The sequence below is a fragment of the Nothobranchius furzeri genome, chromosome 11 (genome assembly GCF_043380555.1).
Source record: "Nothobranchius furzeri strain GRZ-AD chromosome 11, NfurGRZ-RIMD1, whole genome shotgun sequence".
Taxonomy (NCBI): Eukaryota; Metazoa; Chordata; class Actinopteri; order Cyprinodontiformes; family Nothobranchiidae; genus Nothobranchius; species Nothobranchius furzeri.
Window position 1 is genome coordinate 69,299,165 of NC_091751.1, and position 12,818 is coordinate 69,311,982.

The 12,818-nt window shown below is 41.6% G+C and overlaps 1 protein-coding gene across 2 annotated transcripts; it reads left to right on the plus strand.

The window, feature by feature from the left end:
* The first annotated feature begins 3,278 nt into the window (after positions 1-3,278).
* Positions 3,279-12,630, plus strand: LOC107372578 (complement factor H-related protein 1-like). Of its 2 annotated transcripts, XM_054736846.1 has the most exons (9): positions 3,279-3,434; positions 3,515-3,706; positions 3,877-4,056; positions 4,131-4,319; positions 4,661-4,717; positions 7,092-7,250; positions 7,332-7,496; positions 7,640-7,665; positions 12,429-12,630. In XM_054736846.1, exons 1-9 carry the CDS (start codon positions 3,377-3,379, stop codon positions 12,486-12,488), a joined length of 1,086 nt encoding a protein of 361 aa, XP_054592821.1. In that variant the 5' UTR covers positions 3,279-3,376; the 3' UTR covers positions 12,489-12,630. The 2 variants fall into 2 exon arrangements, with proteins under 2 accessions (XP_054592821.1, XP_054592822.1); XM_054736847.2 differs by lacking the exon at positions 7,092-7,250.
* Positions 12,631-12,818: the final 188 nt, after the last annotated feature.

Consider the following 12,818-nt stretch of genomic DNA (forward strand, 5'->3'; position numbering starts at 1 on the left):
ATACTTAAAATAATAAAAGGGGCCCAGAGAGCTGCAGAGTGAGTGGAACATTGGATTGTGAAGGAAGAACAGTTCTCAACGGTGTGATATGAGGGAGTAGAAGGTGAAGCCGGTGCAGGTCCTCCTTCTTCATGTTCGCCAGATTCACACTGCTGACCACCCCCATGTCATTGCCGCCACAGTGGATGAGAAGAACATCAGGAGCTGCTCTTCCATGAATGGAGTTGAAAAAGAAGGGGAGAAGGTCTTTCCACCTCAGTCCGCCCCAACCGAACCAGGAGACACGGACGTCAGGGAGGCCAAGGTTGTCTCAGAGGGTCTCTGCAGCTCTCTGGGCACCACACCGATGATCCAAATGGCTTTGGAGAAAAAAATAACAGGTTTGGCCTAGCTGTTTAAAGTACAAAACCATTCATGAAGTGGTCAAGACAGGTATTTGGAACTTACACGCTTCGTTGTGTAGCTGATGTTGGAGACACAGGCTGCCATGGTGACCTTTTAACAGATCTCAGAAAAAAAATGTAATAAAAGAATGAAACTTAAAAACTCCCAGACCTCATTTCATGATTGCTAATCAGCTATGGCTGATTTATTGTTTGGATCACAGTGAGTTACACTGATTCTAATATATTTTTATTTCTATTACACATACATACTTTTTAACTGTTATTTTCACATGACTGTTATCAGGCTGTCTTGTTCTGGTTCTCATGATAATAATTCTGTTTCTTCCAGTAAGTTATCTTGTGCTTACTTCATCTATATAATGTCTCTTTACTTTTGGTGAATTGTACTGAGTCCAGAATAAAGGCTAGTTGGTTGTACAAGATACAAACAGGTATTACGTTTAGGAAATATATGAAATGTATTTAGCCTGCTAATTTATCTCAAATACTAATAACTACCGTATTTTCCGGACTATAAATCACACTTTTTTTCATAGTCTGGCTGGTCCTGCTACTCCGGAGAGACTTATATAACAAAACATGTAGGCTACACCGCGCTGCTGCGGGCCAACTCCGACCCAAGAATGAGTTCCCCTGTCCGGCTGGGAGGGTTTGAAACATCGCCTTACTCTGCTGGAGACCGTGGCGCACTGCTGCGCCCACGTTGTTTATTCTGTTATTGTTACCGGTGCTTGTCTTGCAATGTGAAACGCTTGGTCTCAGATTTTGTAAGAAAAATAATAAAATTTCCCCCCAAAATACAACTTAAATATGTTTTTTTCTTCTTCGTTATACATTTAATGGCTGGTGCGACTCAGGAGCGACTTATAGTCCGGAAAATAGCTAGGTATGTAAATGCTGTTAAAATGTTCTGTGTAGATTTAATGATGTAGGTGACTGATTATAATAAGCTACATAATTTCATGAATATATATTTGTGTTGAAATGTTTTTATTTTAAATGTACATGTGTAACGTGTAAGAGCTAGTGTCTCATGAGAATACCCTTAACGAGCGTGCACGAGACCTTTTCATGGACTGTGAGGGAGCATATGTCTCTCATGAAGCAATTTTAAGCTAAAGGTTTACTAAAGGAAAGGGCAACACAAGGACTTAAGGACCTCTTTTCAGGACAAGCAGCCAACGAGGTATTTGTCATTTGAGAAATGTTTTATTCATGTTTGGACTTAATATGTGTACTGTAAAGTTGCTAATCGGTCTGTATTGTTCACTCGTGATCAGTTCTCACGGCGTATTGGTGCAACGGTGAAGCCAAGGAGCCCAAGGAATAAACGCCCGTTTCAAAGAACCGACCTGCGTCTGTGATGTCGTGAAGAGAGCTACAAGGTACGTTAAAAATAGTGAAAACTTGCTCAAAGCAAAATATATTTTCATCACGGAAATAACTTATAAATTTACCGATTTCATAATTTTTTATTCACAGAAAGGTACTTTTCATGAAAAAGCGCCGCAAACCTCCACCTGAACTCCATGCGGTCGATGGGTGTTCCACAGAGTTAGCTCCGGTTGTAGCTAGGTGGCTACATCCGTTAGCTTGGCTCCCACCTCCGCGTTAGCTCTGGGTTAGCCAGGGTTAGCTTCAGGTTAGCTTGTAGCTAATTAGACAGGGTGCGTCAGTTGATCTCAGCCTTACAGCCCCACCCTCAGCTCCACCTCTCTTCTCTTTTTTGGAATTGTCTGGGCTTGACGGAACCTGTGACACGGTCAAAACAGCGGTGGTGGCCACCTCCCATTTTAGTACAAAAACGTGTTATTGGAGCCTATGGAAAGGAGATGTCCAGTATATTTATGTCGATGCGTTTTACCCAGCGGTCAGCCCGGCGTATCTCTGACTCAGAAGGTCTGGTGTTGTGCACAGTTAACTCCAGTTGTAGCTAGGTTGCTACCTCTGTTAGCTTAGCTCCCACCTCCGCGTTAGCTTTGGGTTAGCTTGTAGCTAGTTCGACCGGGTGTCGTCAGTTGATCCCAGCCTTACAGCCCCACCCTCAGCTCCACCTCTCTTCCCTTTTGTGGAATTGTCTAGGCTTGACGGAACCTGTGACACGGTCAAAATGGCGGTGGTGGCCACCTCTCATTTCTCCTGAAAAACGTGTTATTGGAGTCTATGGAAACCCATTGTCCAATATTTATATGTCGATGGGTGGAACAAATGCAGGCGTGGTGTGTTTTTAAGACACACCGCTGCGGTAATGTTAGGCTGATTGGCTAGCATGATGGTGTGTCAATTATGCAAAGTTTACCATAACCCAGAACTAGACATAGGAGCCCCCACATGTTGGCCTCGTTCTTTACGATTAAATGAAATTAATTTCTGTGTGCTACTGTTAAACACAATTTTGGTAACCTACAGAAAGTTTAAAAGAAGCAAACTTCACCTGTATGTTGTTTCATGGGTCTGCTAATACAATGCTGAACACAATGTGATGTTTAGAAGTTTTTTTGTTTGGTTTTTACAGAAAGTCTAGTTATTGGTTTAAAACTTTGTCATTTGAGAAAGTAAAACTTTGATCTTAGTCTTTAAAACGTTTTTTTTTCCTGAGAACTGACCCCAGGTACTGTGGGGTTTTCTGTTGACTTAATAAACAATGAATAGGAAGAGAAAACATATAAACATTTTGCCTGGGAAATGATCCAAAGTCATCAGTGTGAGAAAGACCGAAGTATTCAGAAGAAACTTTTTAAACGCTGAACAACAGATTGTTTTTGTTATTCTGCTTTTCTGATGATTTCCAACATGAATCTTTTTACATTTATGCAACAACTGTTGACACATGAGTAAGAGTTCAGAACACTGTTTGCTGTTTCTTCACTTCTTATCGTTTAGCGGGAAATGCCTGTAATTATTAACTGGTGCAAATCAGACCACAGTTTTTAATGCCGCTTTCTTGCTGTGATTAGAATCCTGACAACATGTTGGCGAAGTGTCTCGTATTTGCTCTTCTGCTCTGGATTCCTGCAGAGCTGCATGGTAAGTTGTTGGATCGGTGTTTAAATGAGGCCTACTGTGTTTCCACCAATGTCTAGTCTTATTTTCTTGATGTACTTCAGCACAGAGCCCCTTGCAGTCTTGCAGCGCTCCCACACTGGGGAACGGTTATTTTCTCCCTGTGAAAGACTCATTTGCTCCTGAAACACACATCTCTTACTCCTGTGATAATGGATATAAACCTGCAGCGGAGGGCTGGTGGGCCACAAGTACATGTAGAAATGCTGAATGGTCTCCTGGTCCACAGTGTATAGGTAAGTCTTTCAATAGTACCTTGTGGCTATAATCTCCATCATGTGTCAGTTCTTGTAGTTTTTCACCCGTTTTTGATATAGGATACGAGCTCCTTTGCTCTTTGATTGGTATTTATGCAAGCCGTATGTTTTATGTTTTTATTAAACAATTCACTGTTTTTTTTCCTCAGAGAAAGCCGCCTGCCTTCCACCAAAAATTCCCAATTCCAAGTCCTTTGAAAAGCCAAAGCGCTGGTATGAGAATGGTGAAAAGATAGAAATAAACTGTAATAGTGGATACGTACACGCAGCCATGGAAGACAATGTAGCTGTGTGTACAAGTGGAGTGTGGTCTGTTCCAGTCTGTCAGAGTGAGTCGGTCCTTCTTCACACAGCTGTACAGCATCATTTTTGCTTAACACTTGCTCTTTCTTATTTTCCACAGGAAGTCCTGATTCATGCGGTGAGCCACCCTACGTCCCCAACATGGTCATCATTAATCAGAAACAGCAGGAGACGTTTGCTGTCCAATCAACAGTGGAGTATCAGTGTAAGGACGGATATTCTACAGAAGCAGGAACGACAGCCAGATCCACCTGTATTGAAGGAGAGTGGACCCAACCCCAAACGTGCAGTAAGTAAATTCACAAACAACTCAACAAGTTTCAAAGTTGATCATGTGACTCAAACTGGTGTCGAGAAGCAGGAACCAATCTGTACGGCTTGTATATTTTAGTGCATTTTTGTGTATTTAAGCATCTAAAACACAGAAGATGAGATGGAGCAGTGCCATTGTAAGAATGAGTGATACATTTTAGGCAGAAAGCATCCAAATAAACAGCAGAGCAATATCCCAATGAGTAAACAAAACAAATACTCACAAACATATTCAGGCTTACAGAATTTACCGCCGGGAAGTTTCCAAACATGAGAGTAGTAGTATACAGAAGTATGTCTTTGTTGTGTTTTTCCCAGGACTTCATGACAACTCCGGCTCACGGGGAGGGAACACTAAACATGTTTCAGTAACAAGTAAGAGTAATTTGGTTCTTTTTCATCTACCATGATGGTCAGTATCAGTGTTGCCAACTTAGCGACTTTGTCACCATTTCTAATGACTTTTCAGACCCCCCTTAACGACTTTTTTTTTTCCAAAAAAGCGCCTAGCGACAAATCTGGCGACATTTCCGACCCCCTTCAGCTACTTTGACTACAACTTTGTAGCCGACTTTACCTGCAGATTGGCGATGCATAGGGATGGGTACCGAATTCGGTACTTTTTAAGTTACCGACCGAATTCCATAGAACCGACCGAGCACCGATTCACGTCATTTCAAACGGTGCCTCGTTTCGGTACCCGTCCTTCATAACGAGAACTTGCCAAGACAGCTGCGCATGCGCAAGAGCGTTATGTCGTCGGTCCCTGCGAGCGAGTTGTAAACAGAGCAGCATGGTAGAAAGAACGCACGCTAAAGCTTGGGTCCACTTCACTAAATGTGATGGGTAACTGGGTGATGATGAAACCAGCGACAACGATCTAAGTGAGACACCCTCATCTTAATCTGCTCCGGTAGGTAAATAAAATGTTTAAGATAACGTTAGCTTGATATGTTAGCTTCCGTTTCGCTAATGATGCGTTCGCTTTCTCCTCGGAACTCCGAATTTCCGACTAGAAGAACATGAACGCGCTCTAAAGTTTGGCTTCACTTTACTAAATGTGACGGGTGATTGGGTGAAGATGAAACCAGCGACAACGATCTAAGTGTGCGGCATCATCGTTTTAATCTGCTCCAGCAGCTAAATAAACTGTTTAAGATAACGTTAGCTTGATATGTTAGCTTCCATTGCCACCATTGTTATCAGCTATGGTGCGTTCGCTTTCTCCTCGGAAATTCTAACTTCCCAGTAGGAAAAATCTAATGAAAAAAGACGGCAAAAGGAATAAAGATACACAGTAAATTTAGTTCGCAGTAAAGATGTTTGCTTCAGTTTGATTATCAGCTTATAAAACTACAAGGACGATGTTAAAATACAAACAGTTGAATGTTATTTATCGTGATATTTATCAAATATATATTTATCAAATAAATATTGAGAAAAATATATATTTAATTATAAAAGAGAATTAAAATAATAAACAATCAAAAGTATAGAAAATTGGTACCGTTAAGCACCGGTATCGATTCGTAGGTACCGGGAATTAGTACCGGATCGATTCAAATGTCAAAGGTACCCATCCCTAGCGATGCATCTGAAGCGACAGGACCGTCCTTCCTTCCAGAGGATCAGAAAGAAAATGATCTGCGCATCAGTATGCAGCATGATCACGCTACCCCCATTGACCAATCAAACCTTTTGTGGGTTTTCACAAGTCCATTATTTGAGATAGCCACCGGTGCTACATAAAGGGCGACCGCTCCTTCCGCCATCCTGCCGCATTTCGGCAGCTGAGCTCGGCTGGCGCTGGCAGCTCACACATAGCTTCTCACACCACTTCTGGTGCATTCAAGGAACACTGGAACTCCATGATGAGTTCAATAACGTAGCGCATTTAAAACTTTTATAAAAAAACAGAATAATACTGTAAGACAAACACCTCAGGTCATTGGCGGTTTGCATGTAACGTTTCTGAATACTAAATACGGCCTGCTTCTTTTTACACAAAAGTACTAAAAACAACAAAACCAAACAAAAAAATATATATATACATATAATCTTTTAGGTCAATGTATAGCACTGAATCACAACAGAAGAATACATCTCAAGGCACTTGAAAACTACAGGAGAAAATTAATTTTAATTCAATCATACATACATTCCTATCAATTTAATATTTTTGTGTTTACGAGTTCCATTCTCTTCAGACAAAATAAAAATATTCCTTCCATAGTTTTGTGCCATCTTTCCTTGAAGTTTTAAAGGCTGCTGTTTTGCATTCTAAGGGTTTTTTATTTTTAATAAAATATTAAAAAATAAATTAAATAATTTTTTTAATAAAATCACGCAGGTTTCATTTGATTTACTCTACAAGACAGGTGACGTCATGACGCAAACCAGATGTTGTCATTGCGTCGTATGCAAATTAGCATGTGACGTCATCTGGCGACATCCAGCGACTTCTGGGGGGAACTTCAGCTACTTTCAGTCAAAAACATTTGGCAACGCTGGTCAGTATCCCAGATAGAGCATTATGTTTTTTATTTATGTTCATAATTGCCAGCCTGAGTACTTTAATACATCAAAAGATAAAGAGATTGTCACTTAGGTCTACTTTTTCTTTTTTTTTTATCAAATTTACTTACCTCTACTGTATGTGAGAGGATAAGATATTGGGTATATTTTGAAAATCATCACATCCAGTTGAATTATTTGTCTACCTTTAAAAAAATCTTTATTTTCTTCTTAGTTGACAATTGTGGAACCCCTCCTGAAGTTCCAAACAGTGTTAGAGAAAATAGATTGAAGACTGTGACGTACACGTGTGTGAGCTATTATAAGTTAGTGGGACGAGAGACTGTGGAGTGTTACAGTGATGGCTCTTGGTCTAAAGCCCCCACCTGCAAAGGTTAAACCAAAACAACAGATTTTATTCAAGATATTTAAGGAAACCTATGACTCAGATGATTAACAGATTTTCTTTTGACAGAGGACTTCTGTGAAATAAACACTGCGGAGCATCCTGACTTAAAAAATGTTGGGAATACATTTGTAGAAAATGGAGAGACACTGGAGCTGGAGTGTACAGATGTGTGGAAATTTAAAAATTATGTACAGGTCCAGTGTATTGATGGAGAACTGCGCAGGACCAAATGCAAGTATCAGTTTGAACTCATTATATTCATATTTATCAGTAAAACAAACAAAGACACAAAATCACCAATAACATACATTTGGTAAATTACTGAAATAATTTTTATTAAATTAATTCTGCTTTGCACTTATGTCTCTTCTCAGGTTGTAACAGAGCCCAAATCATGTCGGTGAGTATTTCTGATTTTACGTAATTACGTTTTTGTTTTAAATGATAAATGACCAGGGGCCTCGTTTATTAAGATTGCTTACGCAAAAAGAAAAAAAAACAGTGAAAGCATTTCATTTTATTTATTAAAAAACCTTGAAAAAAAGTGACGTCTTTAAATCAACTTTGGACCTTGGCTCTCATTTATCAACCATATTACAAACATCTGTGCGTATTTCATGCTGAGGAATGATTTTACGCATTGTGTGGTAATTGCCAATTTCTACTTGAGCGTAGAAACGTTCTTAAATATAAGAACAGCTCTGACTATGCGTAGGAACAGCGTCTAGTGGTAGAACGGGGGAACCGCAGTGCTGAAAGTCTCAGTGATCCACACATGTTCCTCATTCATTAAGTATATTAGCCAATTAATAATTATGTCGGTGGAAAAACAGCTTTCTCGCATAGTCGGTGCTAAAACCAACGAAAGACACGTGACCGACGATAATCTGACATCATATCATGACAGATCTGTGTTGGAGGATTTGGCAGCGCTCCCTCGAGGGAATGCGCCTTCCATGAGTGCAATCTCCTCAAAGGTCCTTCTGGAGCTATTCTGTGATCTGGGACCCATTGTGGAGTGATAGATAAACCACACGAATCCGATTCCTGTTCATATTTTATTTTACAACTACCTAGAACCTCCTCGCTGAATGACAGCTCAAAAGAGCCTGCACTCTAAGACAACATTTTCAAATAAAACCAACTCCAAACAAAACGACTCCTTAAATGTCAAATGTAACTAACAACCCTGTTACTCTACGATTTATCAGATTCAGTTTGCTATTTATTCCTGAAGGGAACCTCTCCTCTGTCCTGACCGCGTTTATAACTTCTGCAACGTGTTTGGTTATTTTGCACTTCAGCAGCCAGCTTCTCGATCTCTCCGTCAATAAAGTTTAATTTTTTCAGGAAAAACCCAGGGGATTCCCTCACGTGCTGAGGACGTGGTTTGATCAAATATTAATTCAATTCCACTCAGTTGATTTATACAGCGCCAAATCATGACAAGAGTCGTCTCAAGGCAAATAGGTAACGTTCCAATACAGTTCAGGGGTCTCATTTATCAAACATGGCGTAGAATCCTTACTAAAACCGTACTTAAGCCCAGCAAAAAAATGTACTTACGCCAGGGGTGTCAAACTCAAACTCACACGGGGCCGAAATGAAACTCTGGGACGGAGTCGAGGGCCAAACTTAATATTTTTGAAAAAGTGACGGCAAATTTGCACATTTTCTTTATCAACATGTATGCAATTTAGAACCTTTAAATTTGGAAACAAACTTATTTCTGCATCAACACTGAATGTGGAATAACCAAATGACACACGAGCAAGTCAGTTTTAAATAAAAGGCATCAGTGGTATTCATTACTTGTGGTATAATCAGCATTTTTAAAATCTATTAAGGATTTATGTTTTCTTGTTTATTCATTTTTCTTATTTTTTATTCTCCTTTTTTTCTCCTGTAATACGTGTCATCGCTGCTGTGACGTCTAGCTTTCCCCACTGAGGAACAATAAAGGCATTTTCTATTCTATTCATCTATCTGCAGCCTTTCCACTTCCTGTTTACTGTAGGTTAAATCTTTTCTCACGGGCCAACAACAAAATAAAAATATCATTTTATCTTAAATGAAAATGCAACATCTCACCTGTTAACTTTCATGTTTTGGAGCAGAAAAAGAGCATCAAACCAACATATTTAAAGCTCAGTTTGCTCCACTGGTTTACTGTGATGCTCACCTGTTCCAGCCAGATACCTGCATCATGGGGTTGATCTGAGCTGAGGAGGAGACTCCTGTTGTTTTGTTCATCTTCATCATAATAATGACAACATTAGATGACAACAGGTGCTCACATAGGTTTGTGCTGATGAACATGTCTGAGCAGCTTGACCACGTTGTTGTGTGTCGGGGAGGAAACACGACAGCAGCCACAGAGTCGTGCTGGTTTGAGCGTGTCGCTGCTCGCTGGAGTTATACCAGCTCTGTCTGGACGTTAGTTGGAAAACTTTCTCTTTCAGTCGTGAACACGTTACTGAGCGGCTAGAATCTCCGTTTCTGGGCTTCAACGTCAGAAAATAGCTGAGTGAACTCGGCGCTGAGTGAGAGGAGTGTTTAGTTTGTCCGAGACAGCGGAGCTGCAGACACCGGCAGCAGGCGCTGAAAAAACACAAAGGAGGGGGCTTCGTCGGCTCCGTGCTGACGCCGCAAAGCATCATGGGAGTTGAAGTCTTTGCGGTAAAATCGGCCAGCGGGCCAGTTTTAACATATTTTTGATATTTATCTTGCGGGCCACATAAAAATGCTCCGCGGGCCGCATCTGGCCCGTGGGCCTTGACTCTGACATATGTGACTTACGCCAAGCAGGTCTGTGATCTATCAAACATGGAGTACGCACAGCTACACGCAGTCTCCGCTTCATAAATCGGAGACTAACAAGAATGGTTCTCAGCTGCATTTTAGTCACAACCCGCCCTCACCACGCCCACTTACTGCCATAAATAGTCAATGCAAAGTGCCCTGTGGATCTCATGCATATACATAAGCCGGCTTGTTGCAGCGCACCGCCAATGACATGACGACCGTAGATCAAGGCAGATAAAGGAAGTACGATTTCACAGAAGCAGAAGTTGAGGTACTTGTGGGTGAGGTGGAGAAATGAAAGGAAGTGCTTTTGCAAAACAAATAAGACAAAATCCACAGAGTGGCACAGCGTTGCCGAAGCCGTCAATGTTGTGAATTCTTCAGAGAGATCTGTGGCGGATATAAAAAAATGGTCCGATCGGGATTCAATCCCCAGACTCCCAGGTGAAAGTCACGCACGCTAACCAGTCATCCAAACGGAGATCTCCCCTGTACAAGTAGCCAGGGCGCATGATCAATCAGGTTCCATTGACAGGACACACACTGTAACAGACGCATGATGTTCTGTCTCAATCTGCCCCCTGCTGATATTCTGCACTTCAGGCTGTGTGTGTGTGTGTGTGTGTGTGTGTGTGTGTGTGTGTGTGTGTGTGTGTGTGTGTGTGTGTGTGTGTGCATGTGTGTGTGCGCGCATGTGTGTGTGCGTGTGGGGGGGGGGTCTTGTTCTGTGTGTAAAAGAAGCGGTACAAGTGATAATGCTGCAGGATTTCATAATGTTATCCTTCTCAGCAGCAGCACTGCAGGTGCTCTCCATGTCCAACATGTGTGTAAGCCAGGTCCTTAGTCAAGTTGCGCACATTTTTCCACTAAGTTTTCTTTCATAAATCCCAAAGTTTGCGTGGAAAGTTGCTTACGCAGTTTTCCGACCCAGTTTTGTGCGTAAGCAAGCTTGATAAATGAGACCCCAGGTCATTAAGCCATTCAGTAAAAAGTTTCTTATATAAGGAACCCAGCAGGTTGCATCGAGTCACTGACTAGTGTCAGAGTCTTTACAGCAATCCTCATACTAAGCAAGCATGTAGCGACAGTGGAGAGGAAAACTCCTGTTTAACAGGAAGAAATCTCCAGAGGATCCTGGCTCAATGTAAGCAGCCATCCCGTATAGATGACTGACTGACTGTGGTTTGTGCTTATGCACCATACTGCAGGTCAGACTACCCACCCTTTATGATGTCCTTGGAGGGGGTGCTCGAAAGCTGTCTTTCCTGTTCTGCTGGGAGACTTTAATGCTCATGTAGGCAATGCTAGTAAGACCTGGAAGGGTGTGGCCATCAGAAGAGGAAGGATCAGCGAGAGTGGGACAGTCAACAGTGCTGTCATTTCTCACCACTGTTAGGGTTCTGATTTGGTGGTGGTGGTGGTGGGAAGGGGGTTCTTTCCATTGCCTGCTGGCAAGCTGCACCTCTGCTGGGATACTCCCCCTGTAGCCATTTGTATAGCTTCACATCTGGAAATATTTTAATAAAGAGTCCTAAAATCTCTTTTATTCGCTAAAGTGAATAGGAGTTAAGTGCTCGCCCCGTAATCGGAAGGTTGCAGGTTCGAGCTCTGCTCACTCTGTTGCTGTCGTATCCTTGGGCAAGACACTTAACCCACCTCACCTGCTGGTGGTGGTCGAAGGAGCCAGTGGCGCTTGTGTATGGCAAACTCACCTCTGTCAGTGTGCCTTCAATGTAGCATATCACCACCAGGGTGTGAAGCTGTGTGTGAATGGGTGAATGACTGTTTTTCAAAGCCCCTTGGGGGTTCCAGGACTCTAGAAGGTGATCTATCAAATTGCTAGGTAAATTTCCTTACTAACATTGACCAAAGAACTCAGACTGGAAATTCTGTTGAGTATCTCAGATTACACTTTCTGCAGAAAGGGGAGCCAGACGGAACACACAGCAGCACTTGTGTAATCTCCAGATGTCTCCCTATCTTTCTGCTTCGGTGCATATTTTTATTCACACATGGGCGTAGTCGCACAAACATTTGTCCCCCTCCCCCCCCCAACTCATGGCCCGAGTGAGCACTTTAAATCGTCAAGGAGAGGTTTTCGGCGGCCGGAGCGTCCTGTTCCGGGATACCAAATTCTGAGATAACAAAGAAGCGTTTAGATACAGAAATAAGAAAAACATGCCATCTACTCGCCCACGGCAACTTGACCTCTCTTTTTCTCACGGTCTGATGCACAATTTAAAGCATCCCTGGATTTAATGAAAAGATCTAAGTTATTATAGATTTTACTTCGTATGTTTATGTATTTAGCATATGGTAAACTGTGACTTCTGCTAATAACTCCTGTTTTATTACCAGGGTAATTGCAAGATTATAGAAAATGCTGCTGCCTCCATGGACACCAGTGAAAACCGATGACAGGGGCTTGTGATCTACATCAACCATCTGTAATACAGTTATCTATAGTTGAATCCAGCAACAAAGAAAGAACATTTGTGTGGTCATTTTTCACTGTTGTTGTTACAGTGTATATTGATAATAAATCTATTATGACTGTAAAGCCCGATTGTTTCCTCTTACGTAATGCCACAGCGCTCTTGTGAGACACTCCATAAACATTTAGCAGCTTCTGATCACCATGGAAGGAGAATCAAGAGAGAAATGGATTTGTCAAATACCCACTTTATTTTGGGGAAAATAAAACTTGTAATATTTGGTAACAACCAAAAAATAAAAATGTGTTAATCT

What these genes read in the sequence shown, in the direction of transcription:
- LOC107372578 (XM_054736846.1), top strand. Translation starts at nt 3,377, where the DNA reads ATGTTGGCGAAGTGTCTCGTATTTGCTCTTCTGCTCTGGATTCCTGCA. An exon ending in TCCTGGTCCACAGTGTATAG is followed by an intron (nt 3,707 to 3,876) that starts GTAAGTCTTTCA and finishes TTTTTTCCTCAG; the next exon opens with AGAAAGCCGCCTGCCTTCCA. An exon ending in GTCTGTTCCAGTCTGTCAGA is followed by an intron (nt 4,057 to 4,130) that starts GTGAGTCGGTCC and finishes TATTTTCCACAG; the next exon opens with GAAGTCCTGATTCATGCGGT.